This window comes from Rattus rattus, chromosome 3 (assembly GCF_011064425.1).
Source record: "Rattus rattus isolate New Zealand chromosome 3, Rrattus_CSIRO_v1, whole genome shotgun sequence".
Taxonomy (NCBI): Eukaryota; Metazoa; Chordata; class Mammalia; order Rodentia; family Muridae; genus Rattus; species Rattus rattus.
Window position 1 is genome coordinate 220,959,756 of NC_046156.1, and position 22,375 is coordinate 220,982,130.

The 22,375-nt window shown below is 38.8% G+C and overlaps 1 protein-coding gene and 1 pseudogene across 1 annotated transcript in view; one reads left to right on the forward strand and one right to left on the reverse strand.

Annotated features, from left to right (window-relative positions):
* The first annotated feature begins 497 nt into the window (after positions 1-497).
* On the forward strand, positions 498-620 carry LOC116897588 (annotated as a pseudogene).
* Positions 621-3,114: 2,494 nt separating this feature from the next.
* Positions 3,115-22,375, reverse strand: part of Ttc37 (tetratricopeptide repeat domain 37) — a 108,608-nt gene continuing 89,347 nt past the window's right edge. The window contains exons 39-44 of the mRNA XM_032899117.1: positions 19,717-19,838; positions 16,442-16,600; positions 11,125-11,277; positions 8,764-8,894; positions 6,758-6,881; positions 3,115-4,232 (exon numbers count right to left, since the gene is read on the reverse strand). Coding sequence (XP_032755008.1) covers positions 4,158-4,232; positions 6,758-6,881; positions 8,764-8,894; positions 11,125-11,277; positions 16,442-16,600; positions 19,717-19,838 — 764 coding nt within the window. The 3' untranslated portion in view covers positions 3,115-4,157. The remainder of the gene's footprint in view (positions 4,233-6,757; positions 6,882-8,763; positions 8,895-11,124; positions 11,278-16,441; positions 16,601-19,716; positions 19,839-22,375) is intronic.

The following is a 22,375-nucleotide window of genomic DNA, read 5'->3' on the forward strand; positions in this document are numbered from 1 at the left end:
TGACTATACTCACGGCTTCCTGAACCTTCCATCCTCTCTGGCTGGTGGCCAACAGTCTCCAGGGAGAAAGGTGGGCAACACATCATAGGACAATTCTGAAGAGTTGGTTCTTTCCATTCAACACAAGTTTCACAAATATAACCCAGGTTGCCAGGCTCTGAGAGTATAATTTAATGCATTTCAAAAAGAGAATTAGACAGAACTACTTCTTGGTGAGGCTAGTTCGCTTATATAATTTCCTGTCTCATTCATTAGCCTGCAAATGTCACTTTTCTTACAGCCAGTGTGAATATGTACCACATATCCCTTTTACTTGTCGATGGACGTCTAGGCAGACTCAGCTTCCTTGCTGTTATGAAAGCAACAATGGCTGTTTCCAGGAAAAATTTCTATTTAAAAATATTCTAAAGTAAAAAGTAGTACTTATGAAAATATGAAGTTAAAAAGGGTATTTGGATGAGCTAAAATTTAAAACACTGCTATGAAACCCTGTAATCCCTGCCCTTAGAGGATTGCAGGTGTCGCATGTGCATCAGTAGGTGGCAGAGAGGACAGAGGCCCTGACTATGTTCAGTGTTCTCACCTATGAACTTCATCTGAATGATTAGTAGCTTATCATTCTCTAAAAATAAAACTGAGCCTGAGATGACCTCTAGTCCAGTCCATTGCCTCACAAGCAAACCAGAGACTACACCTAGGCCCCAGAAAGGAGTAGAGTCCAAGACAGATACTCCTCACATAGGGCCCATGCAAGGAGCCAACTATGTCTAACCACCAGTCCAGTGCCATGGGGAACACCCCCCCACTCCAAACATACACACACAGTGTAGCCAGGCTGGGGGAGCTGGCCCCACTATTTTGCCTGCCTTTTGGTTACATGTGAAAAGGAGAGATGCATAGTGCCTTTGCCATTCTTGCCCCTTACCACATATAGCTGGCCCAGAGGTCATCAGAGTGGGAGAGCTGACACTGCCCCTCACCTGCTGCAGCACTTGAGAGCAGGCCCTGCACCTCACCTGGGTAACACAGTAGAGCTGACTCTGGACATAGAGACTGTAGGTGAGCCAGCCCCAAGGGTGTGAGCACAGGAGAACTGGCCCTGCCTCTTGTCTGCTAGGCAGAGGTGTGGATAAGGGAAAGATTCCCTTCTCCCTTCCCACCTCCCATACCATCTATGGCAGTCAGGTGAGTAAGAGAACTGAGCATGGCCCTCACCAGTTGTTAACACTCAGGAAAAGGGGGCCCTGAACCTCTCCTGGGCAGCAGGGTAGAGCTGGCCCTAGTTGTGGGTATAAGATACCTATCCGCCTAGATACCTCTCCAGGGCTTTGAATTGTCCTACCCCAGTGCATGAAGGAGCCAACTCTCAGAAACAAAACTGCAGGATCTCCATGACACAGGGCAACAACAGGAATCCTCAGAGGAGTCTCACTGAAAATCTAGTATAGATAAGAATAGTAGAATCCAGAGCCTCATACCAGACATAACAGTCAATGCAATGAACATTTGCAAGCAAAAGTGTAGGTAAAAGGTTATACTGTGGCATACACTGTGATGCATTACAGTTTCCACAAAGAGATTTTTTTTTTTCTCTGTTGCTGGAGACGTTGCAAGGGTGAAGGGCAAGAATAAGGGAAGGGGGAGATAAGTGGCATTGGGGTACACGATGTAAAATTCATGAAGAACCACTAAAGTTATTTAAAAAAAATTCACTAATCAACAAAAGTTAAATTTTACCACACAAAAACACTATAGCACATGATAGCTCAAAACCATGAGTGGCCTTTATGGCTACTTTCTAAACTAAAAAGGGGTAATATGCTATAAATGATGGTACAAGTACTTAATCAACAGGAGCTAAATGGTGGGTTAAGAAAAGCAACAGAAAACACACTGTAATTCTAAAATCAAATGTAGAAATAACAGTGAAATACTGAATATTAGACCTTGATAAATTAGCTTTAATTCATTTTTCCACAACTTTATAATGCGGATATGTTTCAAAGTATGGGTTCAAAGCTTTAAGACTGTTGTTTAACAGGAGAGGGTAAATGATCCCCAGGTTGTGGACATTCTAAATGCAAAAAGAGAATGAACTGAATTGTTATTAATTAAAGACATTTTTTACTAGCCTGATTTCCAGAAACTCAGGGCCCTGGAAGCCAGAATTGGCAAGAGAATCCAAAGGTCATTGCTTGAATTTGGACTGGAGCAAAGGCCAAACACAGCATGAGTGAGCTTCAGTATACAAATCTTAAGTGAATACATTCTCTACACCAAAAATGGGTCATGTGATCTAAATGGGGAAGGAAATAACCTTGTGAATCACATGATACCCCCAGAAAGCAGGTGGATGGCAGGGACCATGTCTAATACAGGAAGATGGCAGCAGCCCAGTCAAGAGGAAAAGACAGAGGGGTGTGGGCACAGAGCTGCACAGTGCCTTCTCTGGTGCACACCTAACTGCCTGGGGTCAGGCTGTACATACTGGATCAGGAGAATCAGGAAGAAACAACCAAAAGAACCTTTGTGTTCAGGCTGTACAAGTGTTAGACCTCCTCAGGCTCTATCAGAATGCTGAGTTCTGAGCCCTCCCTCCCTAATGTTTATGATTCAATAACTGTCTGTGATTGTAATATTCTACCACAAATGGAAAATACCAGGTTACAGTTCTAAGAGAATAACCTCTGACATACAAGGTAATTAAAGGATATTACCAATTCATAGAATTTCACAAAATAATACAATGAGCCTGCTGGCTGAGAAAAAAAAAAAACACATACAAATTAATTATATTGCCATAGTACAATACATGTTTACATCTGAAAAAAATTCATTAAGACAAGCTCTCACTATGCTATTCTGGCTGGCTTGGAACTTTCTAAGTAGACCAGGCTGAACTCAAATTCAGAGATTGCATGCCTCTGCTCCCAAGTGCTGGTATTAAAGGCGTGCACCACCATTCCCACTGGAATATTTAAAATCATAATCCAAAGTGAGTGACATATAGATTATTTTAATATATAAATTACATTTTGAAAAAAATAGGTAACTATGCTTTTAAGTTTTAAAACCAGAAACTTAACAACTGTTTCATATTAATAATATGAAAAATAAGACACTGATTTTTATTTTATTTCAAGTTATGTCTTTTCATCATAAGCAAAAAAATTGCATGAATAATTAAATATTATCAGCATTATTTCCCCCAAATTTTCCATTAATGTGTTTTAAAATGCAACCATATAACTGAGCATTCTGAACTTTACGGACTTATCCATTAGCAGTCAAAATCTTACAAATATTCATATTATGCTTCTTCAATAGGATCTGAGATGGACTAGCAAGACAGAGTACAAGAACATGTAGATTTCACCAAGACTTGATCTGGAAGAATTCTGGGATTGAAAAAAAAAAAGGAAATTTTACTTTTTCATATTACTTGTAAAAATGGTTACAAAGGTTTTATTGTTAAGAAGCAACCTCCAAAAAGTACTCCATTATATCATGCAAATGTAAAAAAATAAATAAGTTTTTTTATCAGGCAACAGTGAGGCAGGCCTTTAATACCAGCACTTAGACAAAGGCAGGTGGATCTCTGAATTCAAGGCCAGCTTGTTCTACAGAGGGAATTCCAGGGTAGCCAAGGCTACACAGACAAAGTCTGTCTTAGAAACAAAGAAACAAACAGATAATGGTTTGTAAGCAACTGTTAAGTAACTCGGAATCAGGGTATTAACTTTCCTTAAGGACCAAGTTGGAGGTATCTTTCAGGTTAAAAGCAGGTGAAAAGTTACACCCTTAACTTAAGAACTTCAGCATCTCTAGAGTAAAATATCAAAATAAAAAGGAGGGAAAACAATGGATGATCAAAACTGTAGCTTTAAACTTATTTGTTTTTATTTTTTATTCTTTTCAAGATGGGATTTCATTGTGTACAGATGGCTATCCTGAAACTCTATGCGGACCACGATGGCCTGGAACTCGCAGAGTTCCCACCTCTGCCTCCCAAGTGCCAGGATTAAATTGGGGCACCACCTTGCCCAGCTGATACAACCATAATTTTAAAATGTGCTGTTCTGGTGAGAACTCTTGGTTCGCTGCCTCATCTGCAAGTATTTTCTCCGGTTCCTTACTGTGAGTCTCACAAGCCACGATTATTGGGCCGACAGCTTCCGATTCAGTTCCAACATTCTTTTATCACCGTGGGTCTCGGCATTCCTCACCAAAACCTGCGTGAAATCATGCAGAAGTTTGTAGTCAGTATTATTAAAGCATAATCCTGACCGCAGTGACAACAGCTGTTCACTTCTGCTGTAATGAATTACTCAACTACAGTCAGCATGTAAGCTCCGCGTATTAGTAAAACTGCCGATACCTGTTATAATGATCAGTTGTCCACGAAATCAAGGGTGTTACTTACACTTCTGTCACCCAGAACCCGACCCCACACCCCTGCTTTTGGTAGGGCTGTCCCAACAGCAGCGCCTGTTAGAAGCCACAGCGTAAGATCTAAGCTCTAGGTTTCAGGTTTTGTCAGCAAACTTGTCTTAGTTTTCCCAATCCACCTGACCATTCAGTTGCTTTCTGTTTGTACAAGTACTCTACTAGTAAACTAGTAAGATAGTGTTCAGCAATTTCAAGATTGAGCCTGATGGCACACAACTCTATGGTCAGACACTGACTGCATTCGTGACTTCATCAGTGACACTGGGTGAATAAGCTGGAGCAGTGCTGGAGAGCTCCCCCTGGTGGTGGGTGCAGGAGAGCTGGTGGGCTGACCAGCTCAGCCACCATGCAGACCCAGATCCAGGGCCAACCCAACATCTACCTCATCTATGAACTGGTGAAGCATGTGAAGAGGCTGGCATTGATAGTATAGCAGAAACCAGGTGCCTTGAACCAGACCAGTGACTCATTGCAGTGCCCATTTGCAAGTAAAGAAGTGTGGATGAAAGGGTACACACTATGGGACACACTGACACACTATAGTTTCCACAATGAGATTTGTTTGTTTGGGGGTTTTCTTTTTTTGGGGGGGGAGGGGGGCTTGCAGGGGTGGAGGGCAGATACAGAGGGACAGGGAGATGAGTGGGATTGGGTTATATGATGTGAAACTCATAAAGATTCAATAAAAAGTTGGAAAAGAAAAAAAGAAAGCCCATAAAACTAAACTGATAAATAGATATGTATGTGAGGTTAACTTTTCATTAGCCATATTTTACATGGAAAATAAAAAAAAAATCTATACAATGAAGTACTACTCAGCTATTAAAAACAATGACTTCATGAAATTCTTAGGCAAATGAATGGAGCTAGAAAATATCATCCTGAGTGAGGTAACCTAGTCACAAAAGAACACACATGGTATGCACTCAGTAATAAGTGGATATTAGTCCAAAAGCTCAGATTACCCAAGATACAATCCACAGATCACATGAAGCTCAAGAAGAAGAAAGAACAAAACATAAGGTTGCTTCAGTCCTTCTTCAGAAGGGAGAACAAAATATTCACAGGAGGAAATACAGGGACAAAGAGTGGAGCAGAGACTGAAGAAAAGGCCATCCAGAGACTGCCCACCTGGGGATTCATTCCATAGACAGACACCAAACCCAGTTACAATTGCTGATGCCAAGAAGTGCTTGCTGACAGGAGCCTAATATGGATGTCTCCTGAGAGGCTCTGCCAGAGCTTTACTAATACAGATGAGGATGCTCACAGCCAACCACCAGACTGGACATGGGGACCCCAATGGAGGAGTTAGAGAAAAGACTGAAGTAGCTGAAGGGGTTTACAACCCCATAGGAAGAACAATATAAAGCAACCAGAACCCCCAGTGCTTCCAGGGACTAAACTACCAACCAAAGAGTACACACGGAGGGACACGGCTCCAGCTGCATGTGTAGCAGAGGATGGCATTATCCAGCATCAACAGGAGGAGGATTGCTTGGTCCTGTGATGACTCATTTCCCCAGTGTAGGAGAATGCCAGGGTGGTGAGGTAGGAGTGGGTGGGAGGGAGGGGGAGCATCTTTATAGAAGCAGGGAGTGAGGATAAGGGAGAGGGGGGAATTGGGAAAGGAGATAACATTCGAAATGTAAATATATAAAATATCCAAAATATAAAAATTTTAAAAAAAAATCTAAACTTGTCACTTATAGTTACTATGCAATTATTTATTTTCTTCAAGTGGGTAAGAGAAAGTTTATTCTGGAGGCAAACAAGAGTGACCATGCCCAGGAACACAGGTGTAGGACACCGTAAGTTTCTCGCTCCATGCTCAGTAGTCTGTTTTTCCTTGCACTGTGGGTAGCGGGGATCTAGGTCAGGCTTTCAGGGACCTAGAGCATCTTGCTAGGGCTTCATGTAGTTCTTTAGATCTCAACTGGCCTTGACAAAGTGTTTTAAAGCAATGCCTTTTACCATCAGTGTTAAACATTAGTTTGGATTTTGGACTTGAAAATAGTCTCAAAGAAAACTTCCCATGGCTTCCTGTTGAATCTACACTGAACTACTTTTAAGCATAGCTTAATATTTTAGTTTTCATGCCAAAGGATCTTAGCTTTCAAGATGGGAATTTTAAAACAAATGCATGTAAAACACTAACTACAAACCTTTGAACTCTTTCTGTACTTTCAACAGATGCAACATTAATTGTGGTATTTTTGCCAAAGAACTTGATATTCATCTTTTAAAATTTCAATAATACTACAGTAAGTTTGAAAAGATAACTAATAATTAAGTGAAGACAGCTTACATCAATTAGCTCATGGTCATCTTTCGCATGGAGGTGTCTTAAGAGGTACCAACGAGCAGTTGATACAATTGAGTTGGGGTATCCAGTCTGATACACCACTCTCTCCAACAGTCGCCGTGTCTCTCTAGAAGAAAGACATGTACAATTACTTCAAGCATTTACGTTATTAAGGCAGATTTGACGTACTAGTCTCACACTACATTAGCTTTCCCATTTGCTTAAATATCTTAACTGATTACTTTATGATGTTCACTCTGATAAGAATAGTGACAGCTATTATTTATTTTTAAATGTTTACTATGACTGTGCACAAAGCACCATGGCATTTAGTCATACTTAGTATCACAACCTTATTGCTGCTTTTATTCCTACTGCAGACATGCAAATTAAAGCTCATTCAAAACACAATAAGAAGACTCCCAATTATATGACCATCTCTACGTGTTCAACACATGATCTTTTTGACAAAAAATAACCTGCAGAAAAATTAGCCAGGCATGGTGCAACGTGCCTGAAGCTCAGATGTGAGGAGGAGAAGGTAGAAGGCCGCCTGGGCTACACAAAAGTTCACAGTGAGGCAAAGTTCTTAGACAAGTAACCAACCAACCAACTGACCAGCCAATAACAGCTATGGTCTACAATTGACAAGAATGTTTATTATTGGTACAAGAAGCCACATGAGTAAAATCAAGCATTTAGTGTTTTCAAGGATATGTTCAATATGCGAACTCAACTTACATAATTATAAAATGATTTACAGTTATATTCTTATTTTTTTTCACTGCTATCTTCTAATGTTTATGACTCTCAAAACTCCTTAGTGGTAGAAATAACATAACTAACTTCAGAACTGCTAAGTAAAACAATCATATAAATAGTAATTGGTTTGAGCAAGAACTAAAAAAGTTGTCTTGGAAAAGTCCATGTACTGTGTTACATCATAAGCAGTTTCTTCCTAGATGGCATATTCAGGGTCTATTTTTTGGAAATGCTATCAATGGAAAGTAGTATGGCAGGGTCACATGAGAGCTTGTTTTCTCCTATCCCTCATGTGCATCACCAGGAACATTTTACTCAGAAGTTTACAGACAGAACTTTTAGTGAACTCATGCCAGCCCGATGAGCAGAGCCCCTTGCCAGGTGAGTATTATAGATAGAATTGGTAAATCTTATAGAATTGTGGGATCTTAATTCATCCTTCAGTCTTATTTTGTGCAGCTTGGCTTTTTGAGGGGAGCATGTTTATATATGTAAGCTTTATTTCTATAAACCTATTCTATATTCTGTATTAGCAATGTTTATTTCTAAGTCATTTGTTTATATATATAGTTGACTTACTAGAATCAGATGTTATTTTTAAACACTTTTCGTGTGTGTGTGTGTAAGTCTGTGTGTGTGTGTGTGTGTGTGTGTGTGTGTGTGTGTGTGTGTGTGTGAGAGAGAGAGAGAGAGAGAGAGAGAGAGAGAGAGACATCTAAGTAATGGCTTTTACATTTGTGATCCCTATCCCCAACCTCTAATAAATAATAAAGTTTTGTTTTAATCTAAACAGCCTTTGACTTTTCTAGACATGAAAGCGCATATTTATGAATAAGTTTATCTTTTTAACATTTGTTAATTTTTTCCAGCTTGTTAAATTAGCAAAATTTCTATTAATATAACCTTGAGCCAGAACCACTCTGATTTTGTCTGGTTCTAAAATCCACATTACATTATATCCTAAAATAGAAAAAAAAATTTTAAAACTCTCAAGGGCATCCTCATGTGAAATGCTGACATGCCAAACCTATCATACTTATATCTATGCAGCATCTTTTGTTAAATAAATATGAAATGTTTTATTCTTCACTGCAATACAGAATGAGATGTTCCTAAAGTAGAGACGTAATATCCCAAAGCCTGATACACTAGTTTATCTCATTATAAATCTTCTCTTGATCACTTCCTAGGAGGTTTTGTAACCTCCTAGGATTTCAAAGCAAACGATAAACACAGATGTCTAATACCTTGCTCCCATCTTTCGGTTGAACTGTAACAACGCTTGCAAGAAGATAGCCAGCGGACTAAAGCAAACCTTCAAGGCCTCGCTTGTGGCTTCTTGAACCAAGGATGACCAGTGATCACCTGAAACATTAGCCTAAAAAATGCAAAATAAACATTAACTCTAAGTTTTGACATATTCACTTTATGAATGGGGTGGGTTCATGCGCTGAGAAGGGAAAGTGGCCGTGAGCTCCCCTCCTAACTGACCCTATCTCCACCTGCTTGCTATGGAAACGTCTCTGGATACATTACCCACAATTCAGGGCAGTCACATGCCCAGGAGTAGATGGCGAATACAATAGGAACTCAATGGTGTTTTCACAGACATCAAGAACTCAATGCTATTTTCATAGATGTTTTGTGTCATGTTGCTCTGTTTGAGCATTTTTTTTCTTACTATACCAGTAAGAAAATTATATAAATTTTGGTTTGTAAATTATGGTTTCCAATTTTGTGTTCTTATGGGTTTTATTTGTGTTTGTTTGTGTGTTTGAGTTTCTTGTGCCTTTTCTTTTAATTCTGTTTTGTTTTACTTGTTGTTTCCTTTCTTTTCTTTTTAATTATCTTTAATCTTTTTTACAGTCCAGTCAATCCTGGTCTATCCTCTGACTGTTTCTCATCCTCTGTCTACAACAGGATGTCACTACCACCACCCTCATCCTGACAGGCTTCCCCACTCCCTGGGGCCACAAATGTCTTGAGGGTTAGGTGTATCTTTTCTCACTGAGGCCAGACCACGCTATCCTGTGCTGTGTATGTGTTGGGGGCCTCGTACCAGCTTGTGTATGCTGCCTGGTTGGTGGCTCAGTGTCTGACAGATCTCAGCATTGGTCTTCCTATGGGGCCTCCTTCCTCTACAACTGCTTCTAGCCTTTCCCTAATTCAACAACAGGGGTCCCCGGCTTCTGTCCATTGGTTGGGTATAAGAATCTGCATGTGTCTCAGGCAGAGACTGAGGCTCACCAAAGCCACAGTGGCATGGTGTTCTTCCACTGTACACCCATGCTTTCAGGATACCTGTATTTCCAGGTCCTGAGCAAACTTTTGGACGTTTATATTTGGCAAGTACTATAGTAAGAAATGACACAAAGCTCTCCAGGCCTGAAAGATTTGAAAGTTGTTTTCCTTATGATAGCTTTCTCAGAGATTTTTAACATCAGGAGCAGGTATCTATCTGCCACACAAAACTTAGGGGTCAGTACAAAAATACAAGTGTTCATGATTATTAACAAATTTGAAGATGGCAAGTAAAAGTGTAGAACCTGGTGTGGTGTTATTATTTCTTCATCTGCTCCAGAACTATTTATTGGAAACTGACTACCTCTCCACAAAGCATTGGTAAAGCCAAGGAGGAGAACAAAACATCGCCCATGTGTCTACAGCAACACCACCTATGGCATCCACCTCAAAACATCTTTCCACCCTTTTCTTTCATAATCAAAAAATATAAAGTGAGTTGATCATGTTTGCATGGAAAAATCAGGTAAAAACAAGCTATTTCAGGTCTACACAGGACAGTCTCTTCTAATCACATAAAGTAGAAAAAAAGGACAGCTCATCTTTTAACTTAGTTATATAAATATGATAAAAATTCAAATACTATCAAAAGATATGATTTAAAATGCTCCCTTATCTCTAAAAGCCCAGTTCTTCTATTCAAAGGAACTATCATAACTTCTATGTATCTTTCCATGAATTGGTATCTACGCACTGCTGTGCTTCTATATCCTGATTCTCAAACATATACCATATAAGTGCTCAAATAAGATTATAGTATATAAATTTTTCTGCAGGTTCATGTACATGTTATCTTCAAGAATTTTCCCTACTGGCAATCAAACTTTTTGGTTAATATATGTAAAATTGGCATCATAAAATAGGATATCAAGTTATAGGTCCCTAGAAATACCTTAAGGAATGTCAAATTGAATTAAGGAAAAAAGGTTAAATTCTGGCATCTTTGTCACAATCAGTAGCAGACTTGAAGTTACCAAGAATACACTTGCTATAATTCAATTTTTAAAATTACAGTCTTAGAGTGTCTCTAAACAATTTTGAAATTCTGTTGTAGTCTATGGGTTCCTAATGTTCTATGTTTCTCTAGAGCTCAAGGTATAGTCCACAAGATACCACAGCAGAAGACAATGAAGCAATGGAGCAATGCCACAGAATATCACTCTGTGAAAGGTGAAAGGCTGCCTAGTTAAAAGGGAAAAGGGTTTTGTGAAGGAATCATGTTTCCATGGTCACAGTGACAACACTGGGCTTACCATGCACACTTCCAGTGCAAGAAGGGCACACTTCCAGTGCAACATTGGGCTTACCATGCACACTTCCAGTGCAAGAAGGGCTAGCTTCAGCAGGCTCGAGAGCTTCCCACTCCAGCTGCCCTGCTGGGATGCCACTTGGAGACTCTTTCTATAACACATCTCTGCAGCACTCATCATTCCTTGGGACTGATACACCTGTGCCAACCACTAAAGAGCAGAAAGGAAGACAGATATAGAACATCTGAGCATACTACAGAGTCTGGTTCTCCATTCCCTAAAATTAAGTAAGTCTAATTAATTTAATTTTTAATTCAATTATTGGTGTGTGTCCCAAAAGGAAGGTAGTCATACAGTTTAATCTGGTAGCAATACTTTCATAGTCCTATCAAGCTGAAGTCTAAATGTTTCCAAAGATGAAAAGTCAAGATTACCAAAAGCAAAATAAATAAATAAATAAATAAACTATGTAAATACTCATAAAAAGAAAGTTTGTGCAGCTGTAGCCCTTTCAACAATGTAGTCTTTAAGACAACAACATGGAAAGAATAAGTTGATACTATAACAGTACTCCTTCCACATAAGCATTTCTACATTTACAAATACCAACAACATAGAATGCATGAGAAAGGGCTGACAGAACCCAATAGTAGACATGTTCTCAGTAACAAGTGATTTTAACATGTCTACTTCAGCATTCGGATTAAGAAACAAATACATGCTCGCTGATCCCGGCCCACAGCTCCCTGCTCCCAAATCCCGTGGGAGAGAGAGCTCATCGCCCAGACAGGTGGGCACTCCTGAGACTGTAGGGCAGGAGAGACCACCAGTACTGCCCACCCTTGCCCACATCCCTGGCCCAAGAGGAAACCGTATAGGGCATCTGGGAAGAGGAAGATAGGGGCACTCAAGCTGCAGGTGCCCAGCGGTCCAGACTGCGCCTGGCAGGATTAATATAGCAAAAATGGCCATTTTGCCAAAAGCAATCTAAAGATTCAATGCAATCCCCATCAAAAGTCCAACTCAATTCTTCACAGAGTTAGAAAGAACAATTTGCAAATTCATTTGGAATAAGAAAAAACCCCCACAATATCCTCAACTATAAAAGAACTTCCGGGGAAATCATCATGCCTGACCTCAAGCAATATTACAAAGCAATATTGATTAAAAAAAACTGTATGGTTTTGGTACAGAGACAGGCAGGTAGATCAGTGGAATAGAATTGAAGACCCAGAAATGAACCCACACACCTATGGTCACCTGATTTTTGACAAAGGAGCCAAAACCATTCAATGGAAAAAAGATAGCATTTTCAGCAAATGGTGCTGGTTCAACTGGAGGTCAACATGTAGAAGAATGCAAATTGATCCATGCTTAGCACCCTGTACAAAGCTTAAGCCATGTGGATCAAGGACCTCCACATCAAACCAGATACACTCAAACTAATAGAAGAAAAACTAGGGAAGCATCTGGAATACATGGGCACTGGAAAAAATTTCCTGAACAAAACACCAATGGCTTATGCTCTAAGATCAAGAATCGACAAATGGGACCTCATATAACTGCAGAGCTTCTGTAAGGCAAAGGACAGTCATTAGGACAAAACAGCAACCAACAGATTGGGAAAAGATCTTTACCAATCCTACATCCAATAGAGGTGTAATATTCAATATTTACAAGGAATTCAAGAAGTTAGACTCCAGAGAGCCAACACCCTATTAAAAAATGGAGTACAGAGCTAAACAAAGAATTCTCAGCTGAGGAATACTGAATATATGACAAGTAACTAAAGAAATGTTCAACATCCTTAGTCATCCGAGAAATGCAAATCAAAACAAACCTAAGATTCCACCTCACACCAGTCAGAATGGCTAAGATCAAAAACTCAGGTGACAACAGATGCTGGGGAGGATGTGGAGATAGAGGAACACTCCTCCATTGTTGTTGGGATTGCAGACTGGTACAATTGCTGTGGTAATCAGTCTGGATGTTCCTCAGAAAAATTGCACGCAGTACTACCTGATGACCTAGCTATACCACTCCTGGACATATAACCAAATGATGCTCCAGCATAAAACAAACACACATGCTCCATGATGTTCATAGCAGCCTTATTTATAATAGCCAGAAGCTGGAAAGAACCCAGATGCCCTTCAACAGAGGAATGGATACAGAAAATGTGATACATCTACACAATGGAGTACTTCTCAGTCATAAAAAACAATGACTTCATGAAATTCATAGGCAAATGGATTTAACTAAAAAATATCATCCTGTGTGAGGTAACCCATTCACAGAAAAACACACATGGTGTACACTCACTGATAAGTGGATATTAGCCCAAAAGCTCGAATTACCCAAGATACAATCCACAGACCACATGAAGCTCAAGAAGAAGGAGGACCAAAGTGTGGATGCCTCAGTCCTTCTTAAAGGACAGAACAAAAATATTCATAGGAGGAGATATGCAGTCAAAATTTAGAGCAGAGACTGAAGGAATGGCCATTCAGAGCCTGTCCCACCTGCAGATCAAGCCCATCTATATATACAGCCAACAAACCTAGTAATATTGCTGAAGGCAAGAAGTGCATGCTGACAGGAGCTTGCTAGAGGTGTCTCCTGAGAGGCTCTTTCAGAGTATGAGAAATCCAGAGGCAAATGCTCACAGTCAACCATGGAACTGAGAACGGGATCCCCATTGGAGGAATTAGAGAAAGGATTGAAAGAGCTGAAGGGCCTTGCAAGAACAACAATACCAACCAACCAGAGCTCCCAGGGATTAAACCACTACTCAAAGAGTACACATGACTCCAGCTGCATATGTAGCAGAGGATGGCCTTGTTGGGCAACAATGTAAGAAGCCCTTGGTCCTGCCAAGGCTGGACTCCCCCAGTGTAGGGGAATGTAAGGGCAGGGAGGTGGCATGGGGGGGTGGTTTGGGAGGGTGAACACCCCTTTAGAAGCAGGGGGAGGAGACAGGGGGCTTATAAATGGCAAACCGTGAAAGGGATTAACATTTGAAATGTAAATAAAAAATATCCAATTAAAACAAAAATTCTTGTGTGAAGAAAAAAGTGTTATCTGAAAGGTCCCTAGCATTTCAGAAGTTGTTCATCATTAGTCATCAAGTAAATGAGAGAACAACTGAAAAATAGTATTACTTACACATCTAACAAAATATGAGAGAAACAAAAATCAACAACACTAGCATATGGAATGTTCATATGAATATAAGCTGATACACACATGGAAAAATGATTGGGTCGATCTGCCAAACAAAATAAGACATCTAACATACTCATTGTCCTAATATAATAACTCAAAATAACCACAAAGTGAGGTGAAGAAACATTCTGGTAACATGTAACAACAAAAGGAATCTCTTGTAAATAATATTAAATTAAACTAGATACAAGTATTTCTTTTTTTTTTTTTTTTTTTGGTTCTTTTTTTCGGAGCTGGGGACCGAACCAGGGCCTTACGCTTCCTAGGCAAGTGCTCTACCACTGAGCTAAATCCCCAACCCCAAGTATTTCATTTTTATAAAGTTCAAAACTAATTAAAGCTAGATAGAAATGACAAAAGTTAGAATCACAGCTTCTCCTTTTGCTTTAAAGAGTACAGATGTGTTGAGGTTTGGTTGATTGCTATATATTGTAATGCTGAATACTGCTGGGCAAGGCCTGGCTCCCCCTCAGATGCTCTTTTTGCAATACAGCACCTTAGCCAGGTGGGTCTGGGTCTGCTATCCTTTCTTCTGTTGCAGGGTATAGCAGGAGGAGTCTCCCTGATGGCCCTAACCTCTTTTATAACCAAAGCCTCTCTTCTAGCAAATGCTGTGGCTTTAGCACTAAGCTTTCTAGGGTTCATTTTCTCTCCAAACTGTTCATTTTGTATTTCTTTCTGTCTACTTGCTTTTTATTTTGTAGCCCTGCAAGGAGTAATTAATAATAACTATTCCACTGACTCAACATTATATAGCATTGACATATGCATGAAATTAGTTGATTAATTTTTCATTTGCCTCCTACAAGTTCTCAGGACATGGGCAGAAACCTGCTAGATACTTTGAAAAAATGTAACTGAATGTTCACTAGCTCAGTTGCTAAGACTGGTTCACCCATAAATCTCCCTTATGCTCTGCTGCTGGAAACGCCACTCAGATTTCATGGTCTATAACTTCACATGAATGGCATCTCTAACTGTACTCATGTTCGAGTTCGTGGGACAAACCACACCTGAGTGTAATGCATTATCTTTCTTGTGTTGTTGAATATAAATGCTAAGGTTCTGTTATGAATTTCCTCATGGATGCTAGAGCTGACACTGCTCAGTCCTTTTCTGTTCTTAGAATGTCTCTGATTTTTCATACTGGAATAAATCTGGTTTCATAGATTATATTCAAAAGCATTTTCATCTCTTTGGTTTTTAAGAAAATATGGAATAGAACTGGTATCATCTCTTCCTTACAGAAGACATTTCTTCATGTCTGGGCTTTGAATCAGTTTCAGCACTTCTACCTTACAGGCTCATACTAGAATGGCCCTGTATGCTCTACTTATACCATTCAATAACTTCTCTGGTTCCAAAATCCTAAAGTCCATATTCCTTTATAGAATCCACAATCAGTTTATTTTAAGTAAGTGCCCACACTCTGGTACCAATGTCTGTATTAGCTACTTTCTGTTCTTCTGCTAAAACACCATGGCCAAAACTGACTTTTAGAATGGAATTCATTTTGGTGTACAGTTTGAGGGATAAGACTTTAATATGCCAGGGATGGTGGCAGCTGAATACAGTCATGGCAACAGGAATAGGAAGCAGAGGGAGTAAACCAGAATTGAATTGAGGCCGCATACTCTCAAAGTCAAACCCTGAGACAGTTTTTCCTGCAAGGCCACATTTTTCAAACATCTCCAAATGGTGCCATCAAAAAGGGACCAGCCTTTCAACAACGGAACAGCCTTTCAAAAACACACTTTCATTCAAACTATCCTGGAGCTGTGAGCTGACATAACCCTCCTCCTTTATGTTGCTTTCATCACGTAGTCTGTCAAAGAAGCAGGAAAAGTAACTAAGACAGTGTCCTTAGTATAAAACTGAACATATAGTTCGGTTATGTCAACTCAAAGTAAATGATGGGGTTCTGCCATTGTTTTCATCTGAGGAAATTTACAATCAACAATTAAGAATGACTTAAAACATTATAGAAAACAGATCCTAAACTAATGTTAAATTTCTAAAATACTCTTCAGATTTGGAAACTGACAAATATAGTCTAACAGTAAGACTTAAATGGAGATGGAGGGTACTCCTCAACTAGCATCACAGCATATTTTGATGTAGGACTCACATAAGAAAGCAGAGAGCTCACCTGCCATGCTGGAACAGAGGTTGAGTTGGACATGACTGTTTTTTGCAGTTCTTCCAGTACAGCATCTGGGAGGGGTTTCTGTGACGCCAGGAGTGATGTACACTGAACTTGTCTCAACAGTAAGATAACAGCTGGCTGATCGGGGTTGCTTTTTAAATTCTAAAAATTGAATCCCAAATAGAAGCATATCAAAATGGGCTCTAAACTGAAATAAGTAAAAGGCAATTAATTACACTGTGCTCCATGCTGAGAGATTTTATTCCCCTTAATTTAAACCTTTCTTTTTTTGGCTATAGCAAAAACAGGTATAAAAGTTAAACAAAAACTACACAGCCTGGTAATACCAAAGCATACGTACACTTAAATAATCCTTCACCAAGTAATAGTGTTATAGTGCTTGAGTCATTTAGTTTAGATTTAATATGCCCTGTTGAGTCGGTTTATTTTCAACTGTTACATTAAAGTTCTAAATATAAAACTCACTCAAGAAATGTAAAAAGTGAAAAAAAAGAAAAAAAAAGATGTAAAAAGTGAAGGCTATTACTATTTCAGTGGAACATACCATGCTGTATGATTAATGAAACATTTGTATTTACTTATGAAGTACAGTGCCATAACATAGTACATATGTTATGATCATATAAGAATAATTAGAATTTTCATCTCAAGTGTCAGCTCTGGAGGTTGGCAAACTTCCAACTCTTCTGTGCTGCTTCTCTTCAGAAAATACTTATCTATTTTTTTCTCATGAGATCACAGTTCAACACAGTATTTCTAAAGTATACTTGAAGGCCTTCTATTAAGAGAGACTAAAACTATAAAATGAAAAGGACAGACTCATAAAGCATTCCTCATTCTAGCAGAGGAGACATTACAACTGCTAAATTATGCTTAGTCAGCATCCACAATAAAATTAATGCACTGTTCTGGACGCAGAGCAGATAGAATCCTTCACAAGAAAGAGAAAATATATTATTTTCCAGTTTTGTTGAATATAGACTTTTAAAGTAGGATCTGATGTTTTTTTTGAATTTCCTTTGAGTCTGTTATTATGTCTCCCTTTTCATTTCTGATTTTGTTAATTTGGATATACTCTCTGTGCCCTCTGGTTACTCTAAGGGTTTATCTATCTTGTTGATTTTCTCAAAGAACCAGCTCGTCGTTTTCTTGATTCTTTGTATAGTCCTTTTCGTTTCTACTTGGTTGATTTCAGCTCTGAGTTTGATTATTTCCTGCCTTCTACTCCTCTTGTGTGCATTTGTTCTAGAGCTTTTAGGTGTGCTGTCAAGCTGCTAATGTATGCTCTCTCCTGTTTCTTTTTGGAGGCACTCAGAACTGTGAGTTTTCCTCTTAGCATTGCTTTCATTGTGTCCCATAAATTTGGGTATGTTGTGCCTTCATTTTCATTAAATTCTAAAAAGTCTTTACTTTCTTTATTTCTTCCTTGACCAAGTTATCATTGAGTAGAGCGTTGTTCAACTTCCATGTGTATGCGGGCTTCCTGTCATTTCTGTTGTTATTGAAGAGCAGCTTCAGTCCATGGTGGTCTGAGAGGATGCATGGGATTACTTCCATCTTCTGGTATCTGTTGAGGCCTGTTTTGTGACCGATGATGTGGTCAGCTTTGAAGAAGGTACCATGAGGTGCTGAGAACAAGGTATATTCTTTTGTTTTAGGATAGAATGTTCTATAATTATTTGTTAAATCCATTTGGTTCATATCTTCTGTTAGTTTCTCTATGACTCTGTTTAATTTCTTTTTCCATGATCTGTCCATTGATGAGAGTGAGGTGTTGAAATCTCCTACTATCATTGTGTGAGGTGCAATGCGTGCTTTGAGCTTTAGTAAGGTTTCTTTTATGAATGTAGATGCCCTTGCATTTGGGGCATAGATATTTAGGATTGAGAGTACATCTTGGTGGATTCTTCCTTTGATGAATATGAACTGTCCTTTCTTTTCTTTTTTTGATAACTTTTGGTTGCAGCTTGTTTCTTTGGGCCATTTGCTTGGAAAGTTGTTTTTGAGTCTTTTACTCTGAGGTAGTGTCTGTCTTTATCTCTGAGGTGTGTTTCCTATAGGCAGCAAAATGCTGGGTCTTCGTTATGTATCTAGTCTGTTAGTATATGTCTTTTTATTGGGGAAGTGAATCCACTGATGTTAAGAGATATTAAGGAATAGTGATCGTTTCATCTTATTTTTGTTGTTAGAGGAGGAATTATGTTTGTGTGTCTCTCTTCTTTTGAGTGTCTTGCAAGAAGATTACTTTCTTGCTTTTTATAGGGTGTAGTTTCCTTCCCTGTATTGGAATTTTCCATCTATTATTTTTTGTAGGTCTGGATTGTGGAAAGATATTATGTAAATTTGGTTTTGTCACGGAATATGTTGGTTTCTCCATCTATGTGAATTGAGAGCTTTGATGGATATAGTAGCCTGGGTTCAGTTCAGGGTCAGCTCAATACCAGGTGCAGACAGAAACCAGCAGATTCCTGCTGCTGACTGTTCCTATATTCCTGTATCCAGAGGCACTATGCAGTTTCCTCTTATGTGGAATGTGAGCAGAAGTAGGCAGAAGTGGAGGTCTCTCCTGAGGTCTCAGGATTTTCTGCACTTCTAGGAATTCAGCTCCCTTCCCCTCAGGATTTGGGTGCAGGGAGCTGAGGTGAACACAATCTTGAGACCAGCATTTTAAAGGGAGTAACAAGAAAGCAAAATAAACGGTCTGTACAGAGTCCAGGCGGGGGCTAGGAAGAGGGCTCAGTGACTAAAAGAGTTTACTGACTTTGTTGAGGACTGGAGTTCAATTCCCAGAACCCATACAATGCAGCTCATCCTGACTATAATTCCAGCATGAGGATATGATACCCCTATAACCTCCTCATACTCTGATACACATTCACACACATGAACGAACGAATGAATACATAAGTAAACAAACAAACAATATTTCTTACACAAAGAGAGTATGCAGGTTTTAGAAAAAGTACAGTAGTAGCAAGACACTTCTATCTGCTGAGAGCTCCTGGGCAAAAACTTAACATTTTTCAGAACTGAATTTTCTCATTGATAAAAAGGTTGACAATCATAAACATATACATCACCAATTGTTGTGAAGTCCAGAAAAAAATGATCCTAGATGGAAAGACTGACTTGCAGTAAGTAGCCAATGAATATTGCTTGTTATTACTACCACCCTACACTCCTTAAGTACTATATGCTAGAGTTTTACATAAGACAAAGAAATGCATGAATTTCAATGTATAATTCCACAATAGTACCTTTGTGCACAGAGATTCGGCTTCAGATATTTTTCCTGTGTCAATCAGACCAGTGACAGCTTGTGAAAAAGACCACTTTTCAAGCAACAGGTTGTAATTTTGCAAATTTTCTTTGTCCTTAACTGTAAAGTAAAAAAAAAAAAAAAAAAAAGAGATCAATTCTACTGGCTTCTGCTTGTGTAATGCGCTCTCAAGCAGAAGAACATTTGTTAACAATTTTCACAGGTACACTTTACATACTTTTTCTTAGAGACAGGGTCTAGATAGCCCAGGCTGCACTCATAGTCACATTTCTGGACTCTCATAATTACCACTACACCCAGTACCTTAATACTTCTGGTTGATATATTAAATATATACCCTGTATAAAACAATGAAAATTCCCTGAAAAACAATGAGCAATTTCAATAGTGTAACTAAAGTAAAAGTAGCTGCATCCACTCTGAAGAGTTCCAACTCATACACTGACAGACAAACGTCACAGCTGAGGTAGGACACAAGGTCACCATTAGCAAAAGCTGTCTCCCATCTCAATGTAATCACTTCTGTCTCCAGCTCACCCAAAGTCCCTTATCTTCTGCTGCTGGAAACACCACGCAGATTTCATGGTCTATTTTCACATGAATGGCATCTTTAACTGTACTCATGTTCGAGTTCGTGGGACAAACCACATCTGAGTGTAATGCATTATCTTTCTTGTGTTGTTGGATATAAATGCTAAGGTTCTGTTATGAATTTCCTCATGTATGCTAGGGCTGACACTGCTCAATCCTTTTTTGTTCTTGGAATATCTCTGGTTTTTGTACTGGAATAAATCTGGCTTCACAGATTATATTGAAAAGCATTTTCATCTCTGATTTTTAAGAAAAACTTAAATAGAACTGGTATCATTTTTTCCATAAATGTCTGGCAGAATTCATCAGTGGAGTCATTGGTCTTAGTTTCCCTCATGGTGTTTCAGTCTTGATACCTTTAGTAGACATGTAGCTATTGATTTATTTCTGCTTAAGCAAACTTTGTGCCTTAAAAAATTTTATTATTTTTTCTGAGTTGACAAATGTCAGAACAAGAGATTGATATTGGAATATTATTGACACGCTAATAGCTGCAGTGACATGCTTTTATTCAAAGGCTGGTTTCCTATCTTCTTTTTCTTAGCTCATGTAACTGCAGATTTATTAGCAGTACTTCTCTTCTAAAAAAAAAAATCCATTCTACTGTCTTTTTCTTTGTCTTATCTAGCAGATTCCTATCTTATCTTTGCCATTCCTAAGACAGCAGCTGACATCATTAGTTTGAGGGTAGCTGTGCTCCATTCCCAATGTAACCGTTAGTATGACACATCTCCTCTAAGCTCTGCTTCAGTCATGGTCTACAGTGCTCACACACTGCAGACTTTAACTCATTGAAGCATATTTCCTAATATTGCTCAGGACTTGTTATTTGAACTAGGTTATTAGGAAGTGTGCTATGTAGTTTGCAAATATTTAAGAATTTCCCAGTTAGTAGTCTGTTATTTACTAGCAAAAGATGGGGAATTTAATTTCCTTCCACTAAAGGCTTCCTGTGTAGAAGAAAAAAAGTATGCAGTTCAAGCCCACTGTAGGGAGCCTATTCTGCCAAAGCGAGGGTGAAGGGCAGAGAAAGAAGCATGGTGATGCTCACAGATCAGAGATCCAGGCTCACCAAGACTGAGAACACGAGGCCAAAGAATGTATTCTGTATGCCACCTTACACCACACCAGCAAAAAAGTTACATTAACCACCACAAGGCTATAAAGGAAAGGAGATTCAAATGTAAAAGATACATTTTGTAGAACAGACCAAGCTTCAGGACTGGAGTCAGTAATACAGAGATGCTGGAGTACAGCAGGAATGCAGGAATTATTAGCTATGATTAATATAGTAAAAAAAAAACTCCATTAATTAAGGAGACAACACACAAGAAATGAGCAATGTAAATTCTGAAAAACTGAGAAACAACAAGAGATAGAAAAGAAAACAAACCTGTTAATGGAACCAAGTGTTCATGATTATTGACAGATTGTTGAGAAAATAATTTCTGAATTTCAGGTATCTGCACTGAAATCACTCAAACAGTAAAGCAACAAGAAAACATACTGAATGCAACAGAAGGGACATTCCAAGAACCATGGGACAACTACAAAAGACCTAAATAGACCTAATTGAATACCAGAAGAAGCAGAAGGGAACATATTTAGAACTATGATAACTGAGAATGTCACCAGCTTAACACTAGACACAAGCACCAACCAGGAAACACAGAGGACACTCAGAAAGATGAACACCAGGCAGAAGCAAAAACCCAAACCTATAGCCAGTTATGGTACCTTCAACCCACAGAAAATTAAAGTTAAGACAAAACTCTACGAAAAAGCTGGAAAAGAGAGAGAGAAAGATAAGACCATATCCAACATCTCTTCAGAAACTATAGAAAAGGAGAATAAATCAAAATACTTAAAATTTTAACAAAGGAGAGAGGATTTAGAATGCTGCACCCTAAAAATTTATCCTTTAAAAATTAAAAAAGAAGTCTTCGTTGATTTCTTTATTGAGAGACTTGAAGTTCTTGCCATATATATCTTTCACTTGTTTGGTTAGAGTTACCCCAATATAGTTTATATTATTTGTGACTACC